The sequence below is a fragment of the Perna viridis genome, chromosome 1 (assembly GCF_037379345.1).
Source record: "Perna viridis isolate PV_CMFRI_1.1 ecotype Kerala chromosome 1, ASM3737934v1, whole genome shotgun sequence".
Taxonomy (NCBI): Eukaryota; Metazoa; Mollusca; class Bivalvia; order Mytilida; family Mytilidae; genus Perna; species Perna viridis.
Window position 1 is genome coordinate 46,918,289 of NC_142445.1, and position 27,998 is coordinate 46,946,286.

Below are 27,998 nucleotides of genomic sequence, written 5' to 3' on the forward strand. Positions count from 1 at the left end.
CTTAGTATTAAAATACAAAAACTAAATGAGGAAATGTATAAATTTTAATCATGTGATAAAATCGTTCATATAATAGTATTTCCTAGTTTCCGGTCCACTGTTGACTCTGTATTTGACACTGATGTCCAAAAATCTGAAGCAAATAAATTAGAAAACATTATCAAATATAAACATCATGAAAAAGGAGCATATGCGGATGCCCAGGAGGGGGCTGTTCCCCTTTATGCTCGAAAAGGTGGGTTGGTTATAGCGCCATCATTAGGCAAGTCAGCACCTAACTATTGGATATTTATTCTTTTGCCTGTGAAGGAGATAAATGAAAACTTCTAACTACGAGAGTGGAGAGGTCTATCGCATGCGGAAAATAGCGGTTACGGAATGTGATACAGAAATTAATCGCCTGGAAGTGATATATCGCGGAGAGAATATAGTCACTAATACTTTTTTTTAAAACAGAACAATGACATACATATATTAAAATTGAACTAAAATTCTAATTCTAAAAGAGGATAAAAAACATTCAATGTTTATTCGATAAACTGGATGGTCACAGTCAATGTCGCACCTGGTCCATGCTCCCAGTTTTAAGTGGAGTCCGAGTTGCTCATTTGCTTTTGTTATTTTGTATGTATGATGTTAGTTACTTTATGTTCTTTGTTGTGTATGTCTGTTTTCCATGTCTTGTCTTTGTCCTTGGATTACATTCTTTTGATTACCACTATAACCTAGGTTCCCTTAATTACTCTTTCAATTTGATTTTCCAACTCGGTTCGGATGATTAACAATATCAAAATGCCATAATTTTTATATGGTTGAAATGTAAGTGAACAAATACACTTGAGGTCAAGAACGTATGTATGATTTATAATACATTTTAATAATACTTTGTATATTTTATTGACCCTTTTTTTCAAAGAAATGCGAATATTCGACGATTTCTGCTGCTTAAGCAACTAGAACTGTTTGTAATCAATAGTGATACTCAATACAAATACACATGTTGGTCACAATAGAAATGCTGTGCTGGCTCATAGGCATAAGCTGACCTTAGTTTTCTCGAAACACTTTAAAATAATATTTATTTATGAAATGTTATCTTAAAAACCATCGCATGTACATGCTTACAAGTTCCTTTTAGGCGGGACTGAATAGCATTTTAAACTAGCAAGGGAATAAACTTGTAAAATTTAAATTAACATTAGATTTGTAATCTTTGAAAAATCATCTTCATGGTAAGTATGACAAGATCAATTAAACAAGACATTTTAATATTAAGTGACCAATTTACAATAAACGTATTTCAAATACATTCAATAAATATCAACTTAAGAGAGAAAACTGAGCTTTTTTACTATGCAACCATAATCTTCAATAACACAAAAGCATACCTAGACTTTTGGTGATTCGGACTGAGAGAAAAGTCCCCACTAAGGGAAGTACCTTGGTGTACATCTACAGGATTATCTAAGTAAAATATAGTCTGTCCCCAATGTGTATCTCTACAAAGAAGAATGACAGGTACACGCAATACTTACTGATAAATGATTGTCCCAAGAGTAGAAACTAGAACTACCGTGAGCAAGCTTACAAAAAATACCTTCGCTACTAACGCACTCGTTATGTTACTATCAAATAAGCATCTCCCGCAGTAACCAGACAGTTCTAATCTTTCTGCATTTGACGTCTAACATTTCTACCAAATTTCACAAAGATTGGAAAACACGTTTAAAAGATATGCGGAGAAATTAAAAAATTAAGAAACAGACCGGCAGACAAACAGAGCGAATCCTATATACCCAAGAATTTTGCAGTAGCTTTATTAAAAGATACGTCCGATTTCAGAAATTAAAGTGACGAAAATGTTATCTCATCGATAGTCATTTATAATTATCATATGCTGTTACTGTCCTATTTTCAATCATTTAGTGGAAAAGTGCCGTCCGATGTGTGACCTTATCCCACTGAGATGGATCATTTAAAGATAAAGATATATGAGCTTTCTCGAATCTATACATTAGTGGTCTCCATGTCTTCTGCAATGTAGAAATAGCTGACTTACTCTAAATATATTGCAACAATAAGTAAATGAGTAAAGACTAACGGAAATGCAACCTACTCCGTGTAAGGTGACGTTGATAAAACAATATCCCCTGGAAAGGTTACAGTAAACCACGTTATAAAACCGTGTACTGTTGAGGCACCAAAACATTCTAAATCAAAGTGCTTCTGAAAAAGAGGTTAATGTATTCATTTTAATATAATTGGTAGCTACGTAAGTCCTATCACTGCCCCGAAGTAGAACCCAAACTTACATAAGAATTTACAAAAGCTGAACTATCTGTTATATCACAAAATTCTTTTAAAAAGAACGCAATTTAATTAAAGAAATGTAAACCAGATGAAACACAATTAACGGCAAGGTGTTACTGAGAGAACAACGTCTCCAAGACAATTATGAATAACCACGATAAGGATGAAATCAACGTTCCTAATCCAAAGGATACTGACGAAGCAAAGAAAATTACTAAAACAGATTGAAAATAAAAAAAATAAAAGGTTATACATGGGTGTGTCTGAAGGATAAATTTGAAAGAAATTGCTCAAGCGAGAAAAAACGAAAGACAAAGAACAGTGGATATTCTCCTCTTCGTATTGGTTATCGATCGATTGGTCGGGCAATTCTATTCATACTGGGATAAACGTCAAAGGGTTAAATGCAAAACGGACAAAGAAAATAATCATTGTTGAAGAAAGATCTATTTCTTGAGTCACCTTACCGTTTTGGTATAAGTTCCACAAATACGGTATTAAACCTAGTTATTTTGCTTTTTTACATTAAGTCTAAAGAGCAAAATTATGGCAAATAAAAAACACAAATAAACAGTCATGAAAGAAACAGAATTATACAATGCATTTCTTGTCAAAATACATTCCTACACTCTCGATAGTTAAACTTTTTGAAGAAGAAGTCCATGAAAAAACCAGCTAATGGGTGGCACATGACAAATTTTGTTTTCAACAAAATTTCATATCACAAGTGCATTCTTTCTCAAACTTGAAAGCTGGTTTTTGATTAAGTTTGATGCTTAAAAAGAAATTGGTTACAAAGAAAGCATTGAAATTCATACAGAATGGGAGAACACTCTTTAATATTTACAAAATTTGGTTGCCTTGATATGGAACTTTAAAATCATTTTTCTGAGACACCCAATTTCGATTTAAAACTTTATACTATTTGACATACATACGATATATACATTACATTCGAACAAAAAAAAAGTGAGATACAATTTACCCTGCGTCAACCATATAACAGAATCTGTCTGATTTTTAGTCTCGTAACTGGAAAATTTTCGCAGAGCCTAATGCTTCAAATTCGAAAATTTAACATTAGATGCAGAGTAAGATTCTATATTTAATGGCTGTTAAAACAAAAACCTATGTCATATTACATCATAATCCCTTTAAACAGTAATCGACTTACAAACCATTACATTTACCTTGATATACAACAGATCATTTGTTTTGACTTTTTTCAGATCAATGGAACACACAGGGTACCCATGGGAAAGGATACTTTCTGGTGGAACACATCTAACACTGACGTTTCCTGAAAAATGAATTGTAATTGACAAATGAAACAATCAGATAAAATGTTGGTGGGACTATGATGCATATGCTTACGTAACAAATTTCGGATGAAGTCGTTCATAGATAAAATTTTGTACATTTATGAATATTTTAATTTGACTGGCAACAAGCTTTATGATAAATGGGTTCTCTTTGAGCAAACCAGTTTATTTTGTGTAACATTACTTGGAACTGTGACGTCATTAATACCGACTTGTCCGCAGTCCGCAGTTCAAATAATCCCAAACAAAATATCGCTTTGATTACTAATTGGACTCTTTTTCTTTAGAAACTACATTATAAAGAATGTTTCTAATTTTTGAACAGGTTATACTCATTAACCTGGTTTTGGCTCTGCGGGAAACTGGCCCAAACCACATTATTTCGTATAAAAATTAGAATTATTCCTTAGATAAATTTTACTCATTGTAAATGAATATCCATATAAATGTGGAAACTTTTTATATATCTGAAACCCCAACACTAAACGCAAAGTTTTGAAAATAAAATGACAAATGGCAATCTATTTGTAAATTTGTTGATCATGAACAGACCACCTACCATCACAAATAGGCATCAGTCCTGCTTAACAAACCAAACAGGCATTAAAGACAAAACAAAAACAAAAACGTTCAAAACAAAACCCTATATTTCATGATAGAAAATGTGACATCCTCACAAGACAAACATTTATATCAGTAAGTAAAACATCGATCTTAAAAATATAAAATCTTTTCTGATGCTTTAATAGAAGAAAACTTAACTTTGAAAATTATAAAAATGTACAAATATAAAAAGAAACCCATTCAAATTAGAATTAGATAGTATTTTTACATATGTAGTAATGCTAGTAATTAAAATAAAAAAAACATACTTGCTATACATCTTTTTGCACATTTTTTCATTGATTCCATTGAAACTTTGTACAGTGACTTAAATTCATTCCACATATCAATTCTACAAAAAACACAAAATAGGTCAACAGTGCTTTAATTAAAAAAATATCAGAAATATGTTATCTTTGGACTATTAAACATGGTAATTTCCTTGACCAACTTTGGAAGAACCTTTTGCTGCTGGATTTGGCTTCATATTCTGGAATTTTTGGTTTAGCGTACTTTTTTTTTAATAAACTCGACTTTTGGATCTTAAACTTCCATAGTATTTGGTTCTAATACAACTGATGAGAGGCGACTCCTCGTAGCACGTGCACAGCATATCGAAATTTGCCATATTTAGATGATTGTTATTTTATTATTTGACTATAGGACCTATCTTGAATTAATTCTTCATGTTATACAAATATTTGAGCCGTATAATAAAAACATTCATTTACATTTTAGAACAATCCTTAGATCGTTTTCCATGGATGTAAAATTTGATTCTGAAATTAATAAGTTAAAAACATTCATCACAGAGAGTAACTGCAAGTTAGTAGCAAATGTATCTCTTAATTTGCATCATTCGAATAGACATTCGCAACGGTTAAAAGCTTCAAATCAAGAAATATGTAATAAGCATTTTGAATAATCTTACATATTTGTTTTAATGTTTCACATGTATGGTCATTACATCTGCATACGTTGGCTTGAGAGTGTGATATCATTTAATTTTATTGCATTATTTAGACACGGAAACAACAATGTAACAAACCTTGCATCATAGTCTCCATCGTGGTATGCTGCTATATACAGTGTTGCTTTTGCTGGAAACATTAGACCGTCCTATAGTAGTAAACGATAATATAGCATATATAAATGAAGACAGCTAATCGATCTGTAACTAAAACTAAAGGTGTGGAATCAAAGAAAAAAGTTACCTTTAAATGATTACAAAACTTACTAATTGTCCAAAGAGAGATAAATCAACTTAGATACCTGTGTTGTTTGCATAATAGATATGTGTTACCTTTAATACGATGCAATAAATTAATACTTATCAAAACAAAACATGTTTACAAACCTTTTTTAGCCATTTGTCTCTGATATCTAGCACTGATGGTAACATGGACTCATAAAATAAACAATATCCCTGAAAAAAATGTAACTGAAGAGTTAACTAGCACAAATACTCACCGGTAAAAAATGGAACGGATATGTAGTTTTTGAATTTTTCATTTTGGTGACTTTGCACGGATTCTTATGAATATATACATCAATGTGTTTTTGTTATAGCAAACATCTGTTGTCTCTTTGATAGGTTTCCCGTTTCTCTTCTATTGCGTTTGGATATGATTTCGAGAAGTGACAAAATAAGTTAAAAAAAACATATAGACAGAGCAGACCAGACGACGCACTTTAATTTACAGTCTTAATTGTTTCAACGCTTCCATAAATAATGATTAGCTACTTTATCAATTCGTAACGTAAGTTTTAGTTGTTGTCCATTGATGATAAATATTCGACTCTAACATATCATTCTAATTGAGAAACCATTCAAAATGCACATTTAAGAAGAACAGCATAAAACCATTACATTATGGCACATTTGTTAAATGAATGAATGTGCTTGAAGAGTGTTATCTTACCATCCATTCACTAACAATCGCGTCCAACATTTGTGGAAATTTTGCATCCTGAAAAACATAAATGAAACAATTATTTAAGCTTTATAGCAACACCGATAAAATGTCAGCAAATGCGCCATTGTCGTATTTTTTGCCAGCGCATGAATATCTTCAATCGATACATAAATACTACGTACGTTAGCAAACTACAGTCAAACTATTTTAAGCATGTACGTTTGAAAGCATAATCTTCTGAAATAGTAGCCAAGTTCATATGGTTAATATTTATATTAAACTAGAAAAACCGTGTCCTCTCCTGGGAAACAATACAGGAAACACATGAAGTCATTTAAAGCATTCAGATGAAAAAAACAAAAAAAAGTAATGTATAATGGCACCATGAAATAATAGAACCAATAATTTGTGACAGTCCAATCAAATTCCATTGTGCGGATTCAGAAGAGGTGTGGATAAGATTACTATCTCCCATGGGACCGGTGACAAATGCATCAGGAAACTCAAAAAGTCATTGAGATGGATGGTTGGATGAACGGGCGGATATCATGATCACTACATACCTTCCCTTTTACGCGGGAATATAATCATTGTCAAATTTGTCCCATCATCAACGGTGTCCTTCTTCAATATGTAAAACAACAACATTGCATAAGTTTGAATCATATTTGTTCAATAACTCATTATCCAACTGATTACACATAGTAAATACATTTGCATCTCAACATAAAAAATTGACGCTAAAATGCAGAGAAAAAAAATATTTCGCCATAAAAGACGTTGTATAGTGCAATCTTCATTATGTATATGAGCACTTTACAAAGTTTGTGTAATACTGGTTTAATACTTTTTGAGTTACAGATTACAGAAAGTATCTACTCCATATGTTTTACAGGACAGATATAGAACATGCACACAGTATCAGTTAAGTCTTTCAGATAATGCATCGTGTATATAATTCTACTTTAAAAAAAAAAACCCAATTTTTTCAACCCTTAAAATGAAGAAAGATGTCATATTTTTTCATATTACTGAGAACAAATATAAATTGACTGAAAAACCATTTAAATTGAAACAAGACAATGTTTACTTGAGTTAATCGAACATCTTAATCCAAGCAAACCAATTATTGACATTGTTATGAGTGTCCTTTAACCTAGGAATAGAGTGAATAATTTTCGCAATTTGTCCAATTTACACAGATATTATTTGTCATTGATTTCCAGTAAATTTATTTGATTCATAGATTCTAAACTAACATTAAACTGAAATATTCTCCATTTATTTAAAACATCAAACAACTCTAATGAGGATTGAAAAGTTTAATCAATGGGATACATTGATGCGATAACAATTAACAGGGGTTCTGATGCATTCAGGAATTCCATTTAAGTTCACACAAAAATATTGTCACAAGCTATAAGAAAATTTAGCTGATTTTTGGTCTTTGAATATTAAAAATGTTAACACTAATCAATTTTCCATGGTGCAAATTAAGAAAAATACAATATGGATACTAAATTGTGGTCTTGGTAAAATTCTAAAAATAAATGAATTATCAATTATCTTATTGAGCAAGAAGCTCTAGAGGGCCTGCATCGCTCAACTGGAAGTTAGTTGAAACATATATGTAGGTTTCACAAACGTGCCCGATAATACGTCATATAAACAGAAACATTGACTTCATAGTCGTGATAAATAAACGATGTCAGATGTTCAGACAGGCTTCGGAGTATAGTGTTCCCGACGATAGTACAAAGTTTAGCGGTGCCACGTGGTTGGAAATTGTAGGGTTATCTAAAAAAATACATTACGGTAAATTACTAGTTTCTGCAATATAGGGAAAACTTTATAAAATGACAGAGGGCAAAATATTTCAGCTAGCAACTAGTCCTGATATGCGTTCTAAAGGCATGAACAAACCAACATACAATTAAACATATACAAAATCAAGCCCTCAATATCTTATCATTCAAGAGTATCCATAAGTTGTCTGCAAGTGTCGGCAGGTTGTTGAATAAAGTGTATTAATTTTGTGAGGAAAAAACATCGGAATACAAACTCCGATGCTTGGACGTTTACAATTATAGTGCACCACCGGACATGCCCCAAAACAAAATAACTTAGATTAAGTGTCAAACTGAAATCTCGGAGACAAACTTTTTAATCTTGGGTTCCTTGGTTACTCTTTTTAATTTTCATATCAATCCCTTGTAATCGTTTATGTTTTCTGTTCGCTGTTTCTGCTTGTGACTTGTTGCTTCCTGTCCATAGAACAAATTTCATGAGTGAATAAGAGCTTCCCGGAGCACAGCATGATACGATTGCATGCATCGTTCTGGTCACACACTGTCAGGGAAATATTGTCTATCTAAGCTCCAATAAAATAAACGGATTTGTTTGATATTTGTCATTTGTTTGTGCGATCGAATTTACGCGAAAGATATCGCAAAAGTTACGGTGTAAGTTACCGTGTCTTAGTACGATGCACATGCAAGATGTTTTTAAATAACCAAGACAAAAAAACGTATATATATTTGATCTAGGAAGAACAAAATATTCCAACAATTGAAAAAAATATATGATTCGGTTCTTAAAATAAAATAGAATAGAATATTTGTTTTCCAAATTACAAGGCCCATACAGAGCATATAAATCAAGTACAAAGGTTGTCGTAATTAAGTAACTAACAATAACATTATACAGTAGTATGTATGTATCATTATATCGTCAAAAGCCTTAGTCAGAACCATAATAAAAACACATCAAATAATAACAGTATCAAGTCATGTTCTTCTTGGATCAATGGAGCTATTATGAGCCAAAAGCTGGGAACTGGATATTTTTTACCTTTCAAGGGCAGCAACTTCTAACAGAAATCGTTTCATACCTAAACTTAGTTTATTAGTTTGCCCTTGTCCAAAGGATCTTTTCATTAACTGAAATTTTCTATCTATCCATTATGGAGTTAAATAGTTTCGCTAAAAATCAAACCAAAGCAATTATTTTGCCTTTCCATAAATAAAATATAGTCCTCCTACAAAGGAGAAAGGTCGGTAAAGACTCCTTTTACCTCATAATTCGGGCACTTTTGAAAGTTTGATTAAAGCTGATTTCTAGGTAGTAAAAGTATAACAAAATGGTCGCAAACACTGAAAATAAGGCGTTTTGACAAGATTTATGACGTTAATCCAGAAATAAAAGTATGCATTTATGTAATTTTACAAAAACCTGTAACATTTAACATTTCTGCAATTTTAGGATGGTTTTTGTGTGGAACGGAAGTGGCCGCACATCTGTTGACTCAAGATATTTTTTCTCGACTTTAACTATAACTGACAATTATACACAAAATATATGAAGCACGAGAATCAACACGCATGTGGCCACTGTTAAAAGAGTAGAAAACTGCACAAATTTGGTGTTTTCATCCATTTTAACAGATTTCCCCAATCTCAGCCAGGGTTTAAGGGCATATATGACCGTATATATTCAAATAATTACCAAAAACCAATCAAGTCAACTATAAAACACATTAAAGAGCTGGAAAAACTACATAAAATTTTCTTCATGTAGACGTGATTTTTGGGGCCAAATTTTGCCCTTACCCAACCAACTTCTTTGATCCAGTGTTAGACTTCTTCCGTGTACTTTACTACATGAATTATGTCTACAGTTGTAAGCTCGTTTCTCCACAAAAGACCTGCTAACTTTTTAAAACCAGAATGAAAACCACATAATAATTTGGTTCAACCCAACAATTTTATCACTTGAAACCAACAACCTCTTAACTTGCTTAAAACCAACAATTTACTAACTTGATCGAAACCAACAATCTACTAACTTGATCGAAACCAATAACTTACTAACTTGACCGAAACCAACAATTAACTAGTTTGATCGAAACCAACAACTTACTAACTTAATTAAAATCGACTACCACTAATTTGATTAAAACCAACAATCGGCTTACAAGATTAAAATCTAGTGATTGATTGAAAGTCATAATCTATCAACTTTATTTGGAAAAATCAATTACTTGATTGAAACCAACTTTAACTTTGCTACCTGGAGGAACTTTATAATCGATTGTACCCAATAATCTACTAAATTGATTAGAATTAACAATTTACCTAACTGATTGAAACCAATAATCAACTTAACTGATTGAAACAAACCAAACCTATTTACTTAACATTCTGATAAGCTGGTGAATTACGTACCTCTGCTTTTTGATTGATGATGGTTATTCTATCTGACATCTTGTTTTCCTCTACTATCCCCCTAGCTTGGTCAGCCATGCTGCTAGCTTCTATTGCATAAACTATAAAATATTATTATATCTTTAATGTGGTCATTTGTTAAAACCATGATATAACATTGCATGAGTTTTATATTTGCATAGATTATTAAACAAGCAATGCATTTTTATTATGCTTAAATGATTTTGTTGTTTACCACTAAATGATACTGTAAAGTGTTCTGGAGACAGGTTAACCAAAACATTTGAAAATACACTATATACACATCCATTTATTGTTCCCTATCGGCTGCAATTTTTACCATAACATGCCTAAGTAGGGACGCTTACCTATATCTCACCACTGCACCACGTCCATACTCTCAGTTTTTTTTGTGGAGTCCAAGTTGCTCATTTACTTTTGTTTCTTTGTTCGTGTTATTTTGGTTACTTTTATTGTTGTGTATGTCTGTTTTCCCGGTCTGGTCTTTTTCCCTAGATTACATTCTTTGTTGTGTATGTTTTTCCCGGTCTGGTCTTTGTCACATGATTACATTCTTTGTTGTGCATGTCTGTTTTCCCGGTCTGGTCTTTGTCACGTGATTACATTCTTTGTTGTGTATGTTTTTCCCGGTCTGGTCTTTGTCACGTGATTACATTCTTTGTTGTGTATGTCTGTTTTTCCCGGTTTGGTCTTTGTCTCTACATTACATTCTTTGTTGTGTATGTCTGTTTTTCTCGGTCTGGTCTTTGTCCCTAGATTACATTCTTTGTTGTGTATGTCCGTTTTCCCGGTCTGGTCTTTGTCACGTGATTACATTCTTTGATTTCAGCAACAATCTTAGTTCTTTAGATTACTGTGCAAAGCTCTTAATTTTATCAAGGATTTCTTTAAACATAAAAGCGATTGGAAAAAAATCATTTTATCAAACCATTTCAGGACAACTGAGTGATGTGAAATGACGGACGGACAGAACCTAATCTTCAGTCTCTTGTCTTCCGGTATCATTTTATGTTGATAATCAAGCACAAAAGTACATCACTATCACCGACAGCGAGAATCAGTGTATCAAGTCCCTTTATAAAATTCTTATTAATAGACAGCGATATCTCCCCTCTCATATACTTATTCTATAGTATCAGTATATATACAATGACAATGGCAGTGGTGATTCATGTTGCATTTTAAAAAAAACACCAAATAAAATATGCCTTTTCAAACAAGACAAAAAAAACTAAGACGATCATGTGAAGGTTAATCACGAATCAAAAGAAAACATCCTATTATCTTAAAAGTACTAGCAAGTGTCAATGTAAATTGTTGTGTGGTAGGGTTTCCCAACATCAAATCTTCTGACTTCCGTCAGTTATAAAATGCATGACTCAATAATACTTTTTTTTTATTAAAGTCGAACCGATTACAACGATAACCTAACCAGTTTAAATTTCAATAAGATTCGACATGGACATGATTCATAGCATCCATTTGATAACATATACTATTCACCATTGGTTAAATGGCTTAATCAAATATAATAACAAATACAACGACAAGATGGAACAATAATGCCATATTATTCATGTCTAATCCATAAAATTGGCTAAACATTATTGTGTATTGACGTAAGTTATTGACACATCATTATTTTTTTATTCATATATATTTTTTGCACTGGTTAAACAGAACACAACTTACTTATCATTTACATAAAACAATGTCATATTGCCAAAACGCCCTCTTTTGTCCTTTATCAAGAGTCTCTACTCGGAAGTAATTTTGTAATTATGAATAAGAAGTTTTACATGGTTTAGAAATAACTATTACAACTTCATTTATCCAACTTTTAACTATACTAACGTTGGTAGTGGTTTTACCGTTTGTTAGGTAAACATTAACGTCATTTTTAGGGAATGGGTATGAAAGAACGGAAACCCTTACCATTCACCATAAACGTCATGTGTATAAAGTAAAATTGGTTTTAGTCGATTTTCAAAGAAAATGACCTACCACATAATATAACGTCAATTTCTTGTTATAACACGGAAAGGAGGTTTGATTAGACCGGTCCCAACGTACCTGTTTTAGCACCGGATTGTACACAAAAGACACTCAGTATGCCCGTTCCTGCTCCCACATCAGCAACAGCTCTACCTCTTAACTTTTCAAAGTTCTTTAATATTGCATACCTGTTAAATGTTAAGATTTTCAGGTTAAGAAGCTCAGAAAATATCTACGATAACATTAGACAAAACAGTAAGATCGGTAAAATTATTGGAATGCTTTTATGATTGTATTGAAATAACTTCCCCCATGCATTCATCATGTAGCATTATTTATATACTTCTTACTTATTTATTTAAACACACTGAATGTTAAATTCTTACCGATTTTTTAAATTCAAAAATTAATGGAAACCGTTGATGTGTTCGCGAGTTTTATTTGGCGAAGTAGACTTTTTACCTACTAATGTAATACAAGAGTGAAAGAAATGGAATGGACCAAAAAAGACAAGAATTTTTCAAAACAACGAAAATGAAGAGCTTCGCGGAGCGCAGCATTTTGCACTGTTCACTTGGGGAAAATGAGGACACCATATTAGTTTCTGACACACTTAAACATAGAGATCCACGCTTCATTATGTGCACAACAACTGGCCTGAACACAATACAGCATAAAATTTGCAAGTCAATTAAAGGTGAAAAAAAAGTTCTGCTTTAAGGGTACTAATCAAAGACCTTTGCTTTCAATCCTTATAACTAAAAAATCGTAAGTGGAACCCGATCAAAAGAATTCAAAATTGATCCCAAAAAAATTTGGGTGTGACTCACTTCGGTCAATTACAACTCGAAAACCGTAAGAAATATTTCGATAACCGTATGAGAAATCTGAAATCTGATTTAAAAAGGTAGGCAGGGATTTTCTTGTGGCATTCAATGAAAAAAAAATCAAAATCGGACGTTAAATAAAGTAGAGGCTCTAAAGAGCCTGAATCGTTCACCTGATAATCTTTTTAGCTTTTCTGAATATTGGTTTTAGAGAAAGAGATTTTTGAAATAATAACATCAAAATTAGCCCAAAACGTTGGAATGGGGCAATAACTCAAACATTAGTTGATAGATTTTCACGAAAATTGGCACACAGGTAGCTCTCATCATGCTAAACTCTTTTACCGATGACAGAATTTGGCTAAAGGTAACGGTTTTAAGATTTATGCCAAAAACTGCTGTCTGACCCCTATGTCCTTATTTTATTTTTATCTTACGACGGCCTTATGTTTCGACGGATCCTGCATCGAAGCAAAAACTTTGTACAGGACAGTCTAAGAAACAATCATGCTGTTTCACCAAAATCCATTAAGTAGTTTCAGTGGAGAGAATATTTTAATAATTGTTAACGACGACGACGACGACGACAGACGCCAAGTGAAGGCAATAGCTGACATGGCCTACGGCATAATTTTTAAATTATAGTTCAAGCTTTTCTAGTATTAGTTCTTGTATGCTGAAGATAATGATGACTCTCTTATCGCAAAACATGCTAGATTTTGCCAACAACAATATCAATATAAAAATGTATTTGCATTTTAATATTCAATCTTTGCATGTTAAACAAAGCTGAACAATATCTAGAATACTACTGTGCACGTTAAAACAGACAATAATGATCGTGGTTTCATCGGATAGTTACTAATAGCTGAGGTTTTCTAACACAAATGCGAGGTGTTCAAATTGCACTGAAGTTGAAATTTAAGTATAAGCAGTAATAAAGTTAAATAAATGCCTGAAATTACCTAATGGTTTGAGGGCATTTACATTAAAGCATCTTATTTTTTTTTAAATGTTTTGATATAAGTACCATTCTGTGTAAAAATCGGGCAATGGGTGGCACATCATGGATTTCAATTTGGTCTTTTATGACTAAAATACATACAATTCATCAAGAAAACAGCCGAAAAGTTGTTGAAATTTGTGCGGAAGCATCTGTTACATAGATATTTTTGACTAATTATGTAGGGGAAAATTGTAGGAAAATTTTCCCATTTTATTCATAGTGCATTTCCACTAATTTTGACCTATCAATATCTTAAAAAGGCAAAGTTTACAAACACTTTGATGGTTATTTTCTGGAGGGTATGAAATACCTGGGTAATCTTTGCGCTTTTATTCTTCATGTGCCAAACCTAATACACACTTCTTAGACAGAGAAGTACTTAGAACAAATTAAGTCATCAAACGTCAATTCACAGACATAGACAGCAAAAAATGAAGAAGATACTATTATATAGAAAAAAAACAAAAATAACGTGACGTAAATAATAAGCAACAAGCATCCCACTATCGGTAAGCAGTAGGCTGTGCTTTCAACTTTTGGTGAGATCAGGCAAAGTTGCTGAAATCATCTACCTTATAATATTAAAGCTAAACAAGGGCGCATAGAATCTCTCAATCCTTATGGTGGACACACAACCAGGTCGATGGCATTCGGTCGTAGAACCTTTGCGAAGTAGCGGGGCGGGTCCAGACGTTTTGAAAAGGAGGGGTGCCTGCCGGGGTTTCTCGGAAAAAGGGGTGTGCTAGGACATTGTTTACCACTTTTTTACCATTTTACACATGAAAATGCCAAATTTTCCAGAAAAAGGAGGGGTGCCAACCCCCTGTAGATCAGCCACCGAGTAAATAACCTAATACTGCTTTGAAACCTGGTTTTTTCGATGATTAGTACGATTTAGTTCGTGTTATATTATAATCACATTGCCCTTGATATAGACGGAAGAAGAATAGTATAATACCATGTTAAAACTTCAACCAAAGTTGAATATAACGTTACGGCTAGCAAATCATTTTCATTAATTTCTGTTCGCCAACTGAATAGAAGCCATGGCAGTGATTAATGTCATCAACTGTTTAATCTGAACATGAAAGTTTACCTATAAGCGTTGGTACGTACGACGTCAGCCAACATTTCTTCGTGGATTGATATATCTGCATAGCTTCTGAAATTTCAAGAATGGAATGTAGCATTTAACAATTGCACCAATAGATATATGTATAATTATTATATTCAAACAATAATTCGTTCCTAAAAACTGTGAATTTCAAATTCAAATCAAGTACACCTGATCATTTTTCTTGTTAAATAATTCTCAATTTGAAATGCAATATGGGCTTCAGATTAATTGCAACGTATTCTGGTGTATTCTAAAAGTTTATAATACATCCTGTACTGATGCACTCGTAAGAACTGAAAATAAATGAAAATAAACTCGCTTATAATGAATCAGAGAAATGAATAACAAACCCAAAGGACCTTATATTAATTAAAAAATATTTAAGTCTCCTCTAGGGGAATCCATATAAGTTCTAAATAATTTAAAAGAGATTTGTGCAAATTAAATCTTAGAAACGTTATAATGGGTTACATAGTCGTATCATAAACATCGTCAAACGCTTATATATGAAATCCCTTGTTATTTTTGTATTGAAATGTTTCGTAGGTCGCAGCTTGATACGAACGTAGTGGTCGAACCAAGAACAAATAGGGCGAAAATGAACAATATCTGAGATTAGTGCAGGTCAGAGTAAAGGCTGTGATTTGATACTGCGCAAGTTTTTGACACAGCATGAACTATTCAAAGAAATTAAAGTTTGCATTGAGACATGTGCTTAATTTGATCCGATATCCATAATTTAAATACAGTGGAAAATAAAACACGTCAAAGACGTTTAATTTTGTTACCACATGGGAGATAAGAACGCCTAACAGTGTTTAAATAATACCATTAACCAAACAAATTCATTGAACTAAATATCCCTTTCTGAGTATTATTCAAGTTTTGATACCACATAAAATCTTGAAGAAAAAAAATAGTCACATATGATATATGACAATTTTTTTTTTCAGAATTTATAGGGGAGAAGGTCAGATCACTACACTTGGAACCTATCTATGAGAATATCCCTAGTGATAAAATAAATAATGTCAAAAACTATTACATTGAACTTGTCTCAATCATACTCAGCTGGTTGTAGAAACTGAAAATTCATTAAATTTCTCTTAACACACTATACATTAATTATATTATTAGTATAATACATGTGTACTCCTATCAGTTAAGTAAACGCTTTTCAACAAACTTATGAACACTATTACATATTATAAATAGAATGTAAGAAAATGCTCACATCAATTAAAATGAGATTCATTCGATTTTCTAAAGTTATTTAGTTATTTTCAAAGCAGTAGGAAAATGCTTGGTTCTGGTCACTAAACAGCTCAAGTTAATACTTCCTTCACTCCCACAAAAGAACACAACAAAACAAAAAACAAACAAACCAAAATCCCAACCTTCCTTTGGCAATGTAAAACCTTGTAGTTACACAGATATCTACAGACTTATATGCAATTTATTGTACGGACATAAAAATTTACGAACGACGACAGCATTATACCACCGCATTATTTACAGGCGTGTAATAACTCAGACCCACGAGGGCCTATACAGTAAAAAGTAATTGATGAGGCAAGTACACTCCCTAAAAACGAAAGAAAGAAGCGCGGAAAGAAAATACTGATATGAAGATGTATGGTAGCGACACTATAATACATTCATCATTTTCGATCAGAGAAAATTGAACAATGAAAAATTAAAATGCATAAATTATCACCAGTTCATATTAGGTCACGAAAGTAACATTTTATAAAAAGATAGTATTTCAAATTCCATAAAGCTGTAAAGGGTTGATTGACTTACAGAGGATGATGAAGGAACGGACAGTTGGGTACCATTTGATTTCATATATGATAGTAAAAATAACATAAACACAATAAATTACTCAAAAATTTGAAAAGAGTAACAAGTTAGGCTACATAAAAATGGTGTGGAAGGTTTTAGTTTATATCTCTTGATAAGTTATGTATGAACATTCTGAACTGGATAACCAAACAGTCATTTCCTCTCGGTATAATGAATTCACTGTATGCATTGCTCATGATTTTATCTATGCTGCATATCACAAGGCCCGCAATGTTAAAGTAAAAGAAAACATTTACTACATTTCATATTGATAGAAATCGAGCAAAACGTAGATGATTAGCAGGAAACAGAAATAAATATTTAACCACTTTTTCTAAAATTGTAAACGCTTGAAGATAATATATGGCGCCAAGCACATGTATATCAATTCGTTTGTAATTTAAATTAATGAATTCACAATCGACAGTCAAGGCATGGAAAGGAGATGGAGACAACAACAGCCACTAACAACCTTGTGAAAACGCAGAAGACTCTACCAAAGCAACACAGAGCATGGGTATGAAAAGCAATAGGTACAATTTGATAAAATTATTTTGAAGGAAGAAATTATGATGTTATGGCAGTATAATCTATTGCATAAGAGTTTCATAGAGTATTTAACGTACCAGATATTATCTCATCTGACAAATAATGTTATCTAGTATCATCATACCTAAATTCCTCTTTAACAGAGATACAACGTTATATATAGAACTATCAGAAGTTTAGCTCGTTCTGTCCATAACAATGCATCGCAGTTTAGTGTCACATAAATATATGGAGGATATTTAGTCCGCCAATTGAGTCGAGTTGAGATTATCGGAATATTTTCGCTACAGAGAAAGACTGTTTGAAATAATTGCATAAAACTTAAGTTTCTTAAGCCCCAATGTTCCTTTATATCTTTGATTTTTTCCGTTTAGGTTTCTCAGATATTTCAAATGAAGGAGTGCTATAAAATCTTTCATTTTATTCTAAAATAATAATGTTATCTCTACATTTTTCACTTTATTTCCAACATTAAAACCGTTCTGACGTAATTATTGCATCATATCGACCATACCAAAACCAATTACAGGATACACTGAATCGCTTCAAGTAAACCGACACAGAATGATGCTTCTATGTACTGACAACTGGGTTTTGTTTTGTAGGAACTATATTAATTACCATCTTCTATTTTAAGTGTCTTACACGATCTTTTGTTACTAAGTAGCATTAGAAGGATCTTTATTAAATTTACATAAGAGACATGAAAGGACAATTCATTTCTTTTTTCTTAAGTACATTTCTGAGGGCGGTAGTTATGACACGATCGATTAACCTATATCCTATTTTTTAAGCTAGCTTCCTGCCTAGTATTTCATTGAATTCGATGGCAATACACGTAGCTTAGTTTAGTCATAAATAATTTTTTAATCATATTTGAAAAAATATGTCCTTACTTGTCTCCTAAAATATTCTGGGTATGTAATTTAAAAATACTTTTAAACCTTGACAAAGAGACATTCCCCTTTCTAAAAAAAGAAACAAAGAAATATTTTTCATATGTGTAAATAAAATAATTCTCACTTACTTCAGTATGAGCTTCTGGCAAGGAAGAAAGTGGTCAAAGAATTCTGACTATGCAAAAAGACAAAACAATTACGACATTGATACAAAGTTGAAGAAAATGTTTATTGCTGATCATTCTTGTCCCCAAGTTTTCAAAAGATAGGGCAGCAATTTTTTGCTTTTGGTCATTGGTCACTTTTTGTTCCTATATCTTTGATAATCAGTCTTAAAATCAAACTACGCTTTTCAATTGTGGTATGGCACCATATGATATCATTTCAAAGGACATCTATACACTTTTACTCAAACTTTACCCATATATACATGTAAGAACAAAACTTATAATCCATTTCAGGAACCTTATTCTTCTTAAGTTGAAGTCGCTTTGTGATAACGCACATTTCGATGCAATTTCAAGGAGATTCTACACTCTAACTCAATGTATTGTTCTGACAACAGAAATCAGCCTATTTATGAGCCCTTTTTGCCCCTTTTCCCTAATGGTTCAAATCACATATCCCAATCTCAAAATTTAACTCCAGCAATTTAATGGATCTAAATTAAGCGCAATGTTGTATCGTGGTGTTAAGTCTTAAATGTTTTTTTCCGGAATACTGCTCTATTCATTGTTTTCTCTTGGTATGTTTTCCATAGAAATTTAAGAAAAATCACCTTCACAAGAACAATTATATTACAGTACATAATTACTGAGCCAAAACCTATGGCCTTACAATGTTGTTCAAAACGTAACTGTACTTTAAACATTAATATTAGCCTTTAATTTAATTAACTCCAATAGAATGAAAACAGATGTTTATCTATTGAAGCTTCAAAATATCATCCACATCAATTAAGCTCTGTAACTCTGTAATCTGAGTTATATTGCTTCATTGTTTCTGGTCCTTGTTAATCACATCGTAGAAATGGTTTACAGTTGTATTATTTTAGCCTGCTTCGAACAGTTATCAAAAAGAATACAATCAAAGGACAACGACCAGACAGAAAAAAACAGGCACATACAACAAAGGCCTTGAAATAATAAAACAGAAAGAAAAAACACTATCAAAGTTACAAGTTACAAAGTAAATGAGTGCCCAGAACTCCACAAAAAGCCTGGAGCATGGACTAGGTGGATCGGTAGGGTAAGCGTCATATCACTTTTAGAACACCCACCGATAAAATGTCACATCCGGGGTAGAGAACAGAGAAAAGTAAACCTTTGACACGGTGAACAAATCTGTTCTCATGGTACGTATGGGTACGCTACAACGATATATGAGTTCATAATAACGACCATGAAAGTTTTGTAGCGATGACTTTAATATTGTAGCAAAATAATCCTGTTCCAGAGGCTAAATGTAACGAGTATAGCACGGTACAAAACATCTGCGTAGTTTCAGCAAGCTCTGCCATCAGGTATGAGTCGTGAAGTAAAAATTTTATACGCAGGTGCTGAAGGGATTTCGTCCGTTGAAGATATGGAACGTGAAGCCATGGTGATTGTCGATTAAGTTTGGTCATGAGTTTTCACTTTCCATCGAATATAGAAGATCATAAAAATAGATCAAGAAATGAAGCTGATTTCATATAGCGTCTGTAGTGAAAATTTTAACACTTATAAAATGTTACAATTTATTTGGCCACAATGTTTATTCTGATTTGATCTCTTGATTTCCCTTTTGTGACTAAATTACTGCATTTGATTGGACATTGAGGAAACATTCCCTAGACACCAAAAATATCTAAAATTATACTGCATTAAGACCAGTCTTAAGCAGGATACCTGATACCCTTCATATCTACCTAGTCAATGGTTCAACGTTTTGTAGGACAAACCTAACACAACATGTGGAAAAAGCTAATTAGATGACAAAGTAATCGAACGTGGAGGTTTACGTTGTTTTCAGAAAGATATCCTATAAAAATATATAGCTTAGTTAAAAAGGAATGTTTGCCCTTCTATAATACCAGGGCTAGATCTTTTATTCAATATTTGATCGGGGCAAACCCATTAAAAAACAAGTAAAGCAGAACAAAATATAAACTAAAATCACCACTTACTTGAAGTATTCTTCATCTTGGTTGTCACTTTGATCTATACACTCCTCTCCATTCTCTTCTTTCAAATGAAGGTGCAGCCGAGGCCTAAAACAATTAATTAGATAAACTAATAACTCCATTGTTGTATCTGTGAAATAGTATGTCAAGACAACAAAGTTTTATAAAACATATCAGCTATATTGACAACACATTGTTCCACAGAGTCCAAATTAATGGTTATTATCACTTCCTAATTGTTATTGTACATGATAGCATGAAAATTTGGAATCTCCGTAGTTTGCCAGCAGCAATTTTCTGGATCATTTTTCACCTCACTCCTGATGGATTATCATCATGTCATTGTGGAATTATAATTATATATCAATACACACAGAAATATCATAAAATTTCATAAGCAAATCCTCTTACAGTTTTATAGGTTGGTAGTTCAATTGAACAATATAGAACTACCATCGATAATTGACTGCAAAATTAATAATTAAAGGAGTTCTGCAGAGATCCAATCCATTAAGTAATGGGTGTTCTTGGAACAAAGTAAATATTTGTAAAGTAGTAATTAGGATCATATGTTAACCAGTAGCCCTTTATCAGTAATTCTAACATCACTCTGCACTACTTCAATGAGCTCAGGTGTTATTAACAGTTTTTAAAGCTATAAATATAAGTTTTGTTTCAATTACTTTTAATCTATTTATATATCTTTACTGCAATTATAACCTGGTTAGGGAGGAACTTTCAAACTTTGTTTACATAGCAAATGTTGTATGCTTACAATAAAGTACTGTGTAGCTTCTGTTGTTTTTTTTAATTGCCTTTGTATAAGGTTTCAATTAAACAAAATAAAATAGGAGGAACTGATCATCAGTTTAATATGGATTATAATGAGTTCAAATTTGAAGTACAGGTCAAATGGAACTAAACTACAGTACTTAAGTAAGATGAGTAAGTAAATACATTCTGTAATCCAAAATAATAAAAAAAATTATAAATAACTGAATTACAGGTTGCAAGTATTGTCCAAGTAACCAGACTTTATAATGTTTGAAATAATAATAATAAAAACAGCTATTTCTAAAAAATCAAGGCAGGTTCCAAAAGAAAAGAAATAATAAAACCAAAAATATCCTGTGGTTTTTATTTTTCTTATTTATTCCTTGTATGATCTTGTTTAAATTGTGAAGTCAGTTTTTTAATGAATTGGGACAAGAGAGGTACTTATATTTTTTATACTTTCTATTGCATTTTTATACTTAATAACAATTTTTCTTAATTTTACTAAATAACATTCTAAAAAAAATTATTTCTCTTTGCAACCATCTGAAAGTAAACACTTGTTTCCTGCAAATCTACATATACGGCCAAAACATTATATGAAGTTTCATCCAAATCCAATGAATAGTTTAGGGACAGAAGAGATTACAAAGCTATTGTACAGAGGAATGAACAGACAGACAGACTAAATTTGTTTGCAGTGGCATACAATTTCAGTTACATGTAACTATTGATGCAGATGAGATGTCCTTTAACAAAAGTCACAGTGGTCTTATTTGAAAAGATATCTACATAAACATTTAGATACTAGTATAAATAATAAGTTTATCATTTCATCCTATATCATCATGTATATTGGGTAATCAGCTTTGTTAGTGACAGTGATCAAATTAATCTATCAATGCCAAGACAAGAAACAAATATAGCCACTTCATCAATTAATAACATGCAACTGTACATTGCATTATCTCTTATTTCACTGCAAGCACTAGTACTTACAATCAGTTTAATTATATATACAATATCTGATTGTCATTTTACTAACATAACTGTTAATAATGCAATATGTAGACCATTTTATATCATTCTCCTGACACTAATATTCTTTGTGCAAATCCAGATGTGCAGGACTCAGCTTAATTTAACTCCAGAGGTTGAATCCTAAGAATTTGGGGCAATTATATACAGCCCTAATTTTTTATTGTGATTAAATATTTGACTCAGGATATGACTCTGACAAGAGCAAAAGTGGCCAATTTTAGACCCCTTAATCATGATTGGTTTCATTAGCAACCCCAAAATCAATCCCAATCTTTTCCTTTTGTGGTATGGCACCCTGTGGAGAAAGAAGTTTTGTTCAGAAAGGGCAAAATATGGCCTTAAAAACAAAGTCTACATGAAGAAAATTTTATATTGTTTCTCAAGCTCTTTGATAATTTGATTGCTTTATGGTAATGATTTGAAAAATACGGTCATATATGCCCTTCAAACTTGGCTGAAATTGGGAAAATGAGTTAAAAAGGATGAAAAACACCAAATTTTGTGCAGTTTTTCACTCTTTAAACAATGGCCACATATGTGTTGACTCTTGTGCTTCATATATTTCGTGTATAATTGTCAGTTACACCTCGTGTAAAAATATCTTGAGTCAACAGATGTGTGGCCACTTCCGTTACATACAAAAACCATCTTAAAATGCAGAAATGTTAAAAATTAAAGGTTTTTTGTTAAAGTTACATAAATGCATATTGTTATTTCTGAAATAACATCACAAATCTCGTCAAAAACAGCTTTTATTTAGTGTTTGCGACTATTTTCCTATACTACTACTACCCAGAAATCAGCTTAAATCAAATTTTCAAAAATGCCCAAATTAAGAGGCCAAATGGGGTCCTTACCGAACTTTCTCCTTTCAAAGAGATCCATTCGCTGAATAGTCAAAATGTTTTTGCCCTTGTATAAAAAGTATTTAATTCTAGAATCTTTTATTGCAAAGTCTTATAACAGGAATTCTTACTAGTGATAGCTTTTGATCTTTTGAAAGATACTAACCAAAATACAGTAGTATTGTCATATTTCAAAAAAGTGCATTATAGGCCCATCCTCTCCTGGTAGCTAACTAAACAACTGCCATATACATGATAACTCATAAAAAATTAATATTAAGTATACAAACCTTGAGATCACCATAACAATATGTAACATTTCTGTAAACTTATAAGCAATTCCAATTATGCATTATCAAAATATGGTGTGACATTTGAGAAACCATTGATTAAGGGGAAATCAGCATTTTTGTTGACCTCGAAGAATGAATGATGAAATTTAGGAATGGACTAGAAGCTAAACAATTTTTAGTCAGTGAATTTTAAAAGTACATTTAACCTTGGTAGCACAAAAACTCTAAAAACAGTTCACATGAAGAAAGATAAAGGCATACCTGCCAACTTTTGAAAATCTCCAAGGGTTTTTTTACACGGGACAACGGGTGAACTGACATTTTCAGAACATATTTTGCAAATTGCATGGGTTTTACTGTAGTGATGTATGAATGAGACAATCACTGTAGCATTAAAGGGCCTTTTTCAGATGAACAACATGTGCATGCACTATGATAGAGTGAAGTTTGTAAGCCCTCCCCATTTTGTGATGGATTCCTTCAAATCTGATTAAAAGTCTTAAGCTCTATCAAATTAGTAAATAAAATAAATGAGAACACTTCTATTTACATTCAAATTCAGAGAGAAGGTTACAGGAAACTTGGGCAACTCTTACTTTTCATGAAATGCATACCATGAGGTACAGTATATGAGGAAATGTAACAAATATTCAATAATGTTGCTACTGAATTTTCAAAATCATCACTATTTATAAGGAATAGTATTTCTTTCAATTATTGCAAACACAACTTTTGGGAACTATACTGCACTCTTGTAAATACAGGAAATGTGAAGACTGCAAGGGAGGTATATGTAACTCATTTTGATAATGATAATTTAAAATTTTTTTTACATACATGGTTCTACAAATTTGAAACCTGTTAAAATGACAGTATTGGCAAATTAATTGTGGAGTAAAAATTAATATTTAGAAAATTCTAATTAAAGAAATGAGATTGAAACACAAATTTACGGGTTTGATTTCAGAGTTTTTAGGTAATTTTGACAAAATCAAGTTTTGGGGCAAATTTGACCTGAAAAATCGTGTTAGCGGGACTAATGGTCTAAATCATGAAAACATGATTAAATCTTGTAAGTTGGTAAAGGAGTCAATATTGACAGAAATCTATTAAATACATCCAAAGTCAAGACAACAAAGCCAATCAAATTAAGATTTGTTTTAAATTCAGGTCATTGGACTATAAATCTTTCTACTTATTATTCAAAGCTCTGTTCAGACAGCATTCAGAATACACAAATTGTGTGTGGACATCTTACAAAAGCAAAAACATTAAATCTATCAAGAATGGTCAAAGAGGAGCTACAAAAATGTTACCATACTTGTTTGGAGAAGATAAAAAAATCTTAACAAAAATGTACATGTGGGCATGATAGGAATGCTTAAAATACTAACTGGAATCTACAATAAAACCAAAAATTCATTATTCAACTTCAACAGAAACACAACTAGAGGCCATGGTTCGAAAGTCACTAAGCAAAGATGTAAACTCTTTGTTTGCAAGCTTTTCTTCACAATCTATGCAGCTTACACTTTGAATAGTCTGTTAGATCTGATCATGTTGTCTAAACCGAAAGAAATTCAAATAAAATACTTTCTTTACTTTTGTCTGATATAACTGCTTGTTCATATAACCTCATATTGACCAGTAAGAAATTAAATGGACTGCCTCGCTTTTAGAATTTAGAAGTTGCGTAAGTTTTCTCTTTTTTCCACATGAACTATACATTAAAAAATCCAAATCTAAAATGATTACATGTACCTGTACACAACTGAAAAGTACTCACAATTTTAAAATAATGAACTTCAAAATGAAATGAAACATAATATCATAAGCAAAACAAATGAACTATATCGCCAAAATTACTATTTTATATGTAATAAAAAATTCCCCATGAACTATACATAAAAAAGTATATAATATGTTTGTTTGTTTGTTGGGGTTTTAACGTCCGAGCAGCAATATTTTCAGCTATATTCAGACAATGAACATGAAATGGATGATAAAATGAACATGAAATGATAAAAAAAAAAGGATGGGTCACAAGGATAATAGGGTCGACAAATTTTTGATTGCCACTAGAAAAAGGGGGGATGGGTAAAGTCGGGCAATTTAGCCTCCTGTGGCGGAGCGCAAAGGTTCCTACTCCTATCGAATACCACAGCAGGGTTCTTTAACGTGCGAGGAACGTGGCATTTTTCCCAACACGGTGCACCACTATGGTTTGCGGTCAGGTTTTCCGTATTATAGCCTGACAACCCCAGCATGTAACACGCCAGGGGTACCCCATTCCACCACCTGGGGCACACATCCCAGTTGCTCTGTGGGCAGAGCGCCTAGCCCCCGGCTAGGTTTCTGAGCACTATGTAGTCGCCTTTTACGACAAGCTTAGCGCTGCTGCAGGCCTATTCTTTTAACACCCGGACCTGCACGGGGCTATATAATATGTAATAATGTAGCAAATAGTTCCTGCTACTTCAGGTCAAATTGCAATATATGGACTAGTTGGTCACCTCAAAAAATTAATGGACCTCAGCAGTTCTGATACAAGTCGTTTCGGCCATACTACCAGCTCGGCCATAGTTATCTCGGCCACAGTATATTTCATACACACACTGAAAAATATTGTCCTCTGTTTTAAATCTTACCCCAATTTGTATATATAAAGTCATTTCAGTAAAATTAAGATGGGTATAAAATAAAAATTGATTAAAGAAGAGGATTAATCATTCTAAAGAAAAAACGTATAATAATAGATATTGAACAGATTATCACTAATTATCATTTATGTCATTAATGAACATTAACAAATAATTATACAAACTTGTAAGACGTCTGTTATCTAAATCATTGCAATACTTTCAAGTTTTCGAGCTGTATATGTCTACTAAAAAGTAGCATCTACTATTTAAATTTTGTGGTTTAATAAAAGATATATAAATTCTGACCAAGCAACATAAATAAGAAAATTTGAGTGTTCTTACTTAAATTACAAGTATATTAATCCTGCCCTTTGGTAACTAAAACATTGGTTGATATAGCATAGACCTGTAATTAAATATACAGGGCATTAAATGCACAGAAAACGGTACAGCTGTAATCAGTTTCACCTAATTTCAGCTCAGTCTACCATAAAAATCCTTGAAATCATCAACAGAAACTTTTAAAATTAACATAAAGAGTCCTCTTAAGTATGTACAAGTGGTATATTATTTTGCTCTACATATCATTCTTTACAAAGATTTGCTGTTTGTTTATCAATGATTCCCTATAAGACACTTAACTGTTTTCTTCCAAATAAATGACAATGATAAATATATACACAATGAAACCAATTAAATCTTAATTTACCAATGATATATTAATTGAATACATATGGACTATGAGATGGACTATGGCCGAAAAGTACTGTGGCTGAAATGTTCTATGGCCGAGGTGACTAGAAAGCAGCAGTTCAGCTACATTGTATGCTTCGGCCTATATAATTTTTTGGGGTGCCAACCCAGACAATATAATGACCCTCAGAATCATGCCACATTCACTAATTAGACCAGACAACTATTGTAAAACCATCCTAAGCAAACAAATATAGTAGAATGTGGACTAACTAGAGGAATATACAGAGTTGTAAACCAAACAGAAACCACAAAGACGAACATTGTTCAGGCAAAAGCCCCTGTGGTCATTTACACATTACGAACATATGCATGATTTTGATGCATAATTTGCTTATTTGTAACCGGTGACAAAATGCATGCCCACTAAATTTTGCACCGAAATTAGAACATATCGAAATGTTTGAATTTTTGACACCATTCTTGTTGTACGTCTATACTAGAAAACAAACACGTTTAATTTTGTACCATTGTGTCGTATAATTCTCAATTAGGTAACAAATTTGTTCAATACGATTATTGGAAAATGGAAATTGATACTGCAGATAAACAAACAATGTTGTCAAAAGATAACAATTCATAAACCACCTCTTCTCTCTACTTTCACTTTCAGAGCTCATGTTTCATTCCAGGGAGTGCAAAAAAGTTAGAGTCGGTCTCGGTCATGAAGTATTTTTAAAAATACGTATGTTTGTAAAACTGCTCAACGAAACTGCAACTTCAAACTCCACTGGAAACTAATAAGTTGGCTTTAATTGTTTTATTTATACCAGCAGATAAGTTTAAATCGATAAATGACGATCTGTTAGATAGTATTTAAGAGCTCATATTTATAAATACGCATCCGGGAAAA

General features: G+C 32.3%; 1 protein-coding gene across 3 annotated transcripts; it reads right to left on the bottom strand.

Annotated features, from left to right (window-relative positions):
- Positions 1 to 26: 26 nt before the first annotated feature.
- On the bottom strand, positions 27 to 27,887 carry LOC148629050 (protein arginine N-methyltransferase 6-like). 3 transcript variants are annotated; one of them, XM_088543091.1, is made up of 13 exons: positions 27,734 to 27,887; positions 20,801 to 20,884; positions 15,320 to 15,385; positions 12,469 to 12,578; positions 10,375 to 10,475; positions 6,158 to 6,205; positions 5,593 to 5,661; positions 5,284 to 5,354; positions 4,505 to 4,587; positions 3,501 to 3,610; positions 2,117 to 2,226; positions 1,389 to 1,499; positions 27 to 133 (listed from the first exon to the last, which is right to left on the bottom strand). In XM_088543091.1, the coding sequence occupies exons 1-13, from the start codon at positions 27,763 to 27,765 to the stop codon at positions 49 to 51; spliced, it is 1,080 nt and encodes a 359-aa protein (XP_088399217.1). In that variant the 5' UTR covers positions 27,766 to 27,887; the 3' UTR covers positions 27 to 48. The 3 variants fall into 3 exon arrangements, with proteins under 3 accessions (XP_088399217.1, XP_088399228.1, XP_088399206.1); XM_088543102.1 differs by lacking the exon at positions 27,734 to 27,887 and adding an exon at positions 18,762 to 18,808 and having other exon boundaries at positions 20,801 to 21,202; XM_088543080.1 differs by lacking the exon at positions 27,734 to 27,887 and having other exon boundaries at positions 20,801 to 21,202.
- Positions 27,888 to 27,998: the final 111 nt, after the last annotated feature.

Bases quoted from the DNA above. Each gene is read 5' to 3' on its own strand.
- LOC148629050 (XM_088543080.1), bottom strand. From the start codon at position 20,919: ATGGAGTTATTAGTTTATCTAATTAATTGTTTTAGGCCTCGGCTGCAC. The intron at 6,206-10,374 runs GTACGTAATTCA...TATGTTTTTCAG, and splicing joins TCATCAATCAAAAAGCAGAG to GATGCAAAATTTCCACAAAT. The intron at 2,227-3,500 runs GTAAATGTAATG...CCTCTTTTTCAG, and splicing joins ATGATCTGTTGTATATCAAG to AAGCACTTTGATTTAGAATG.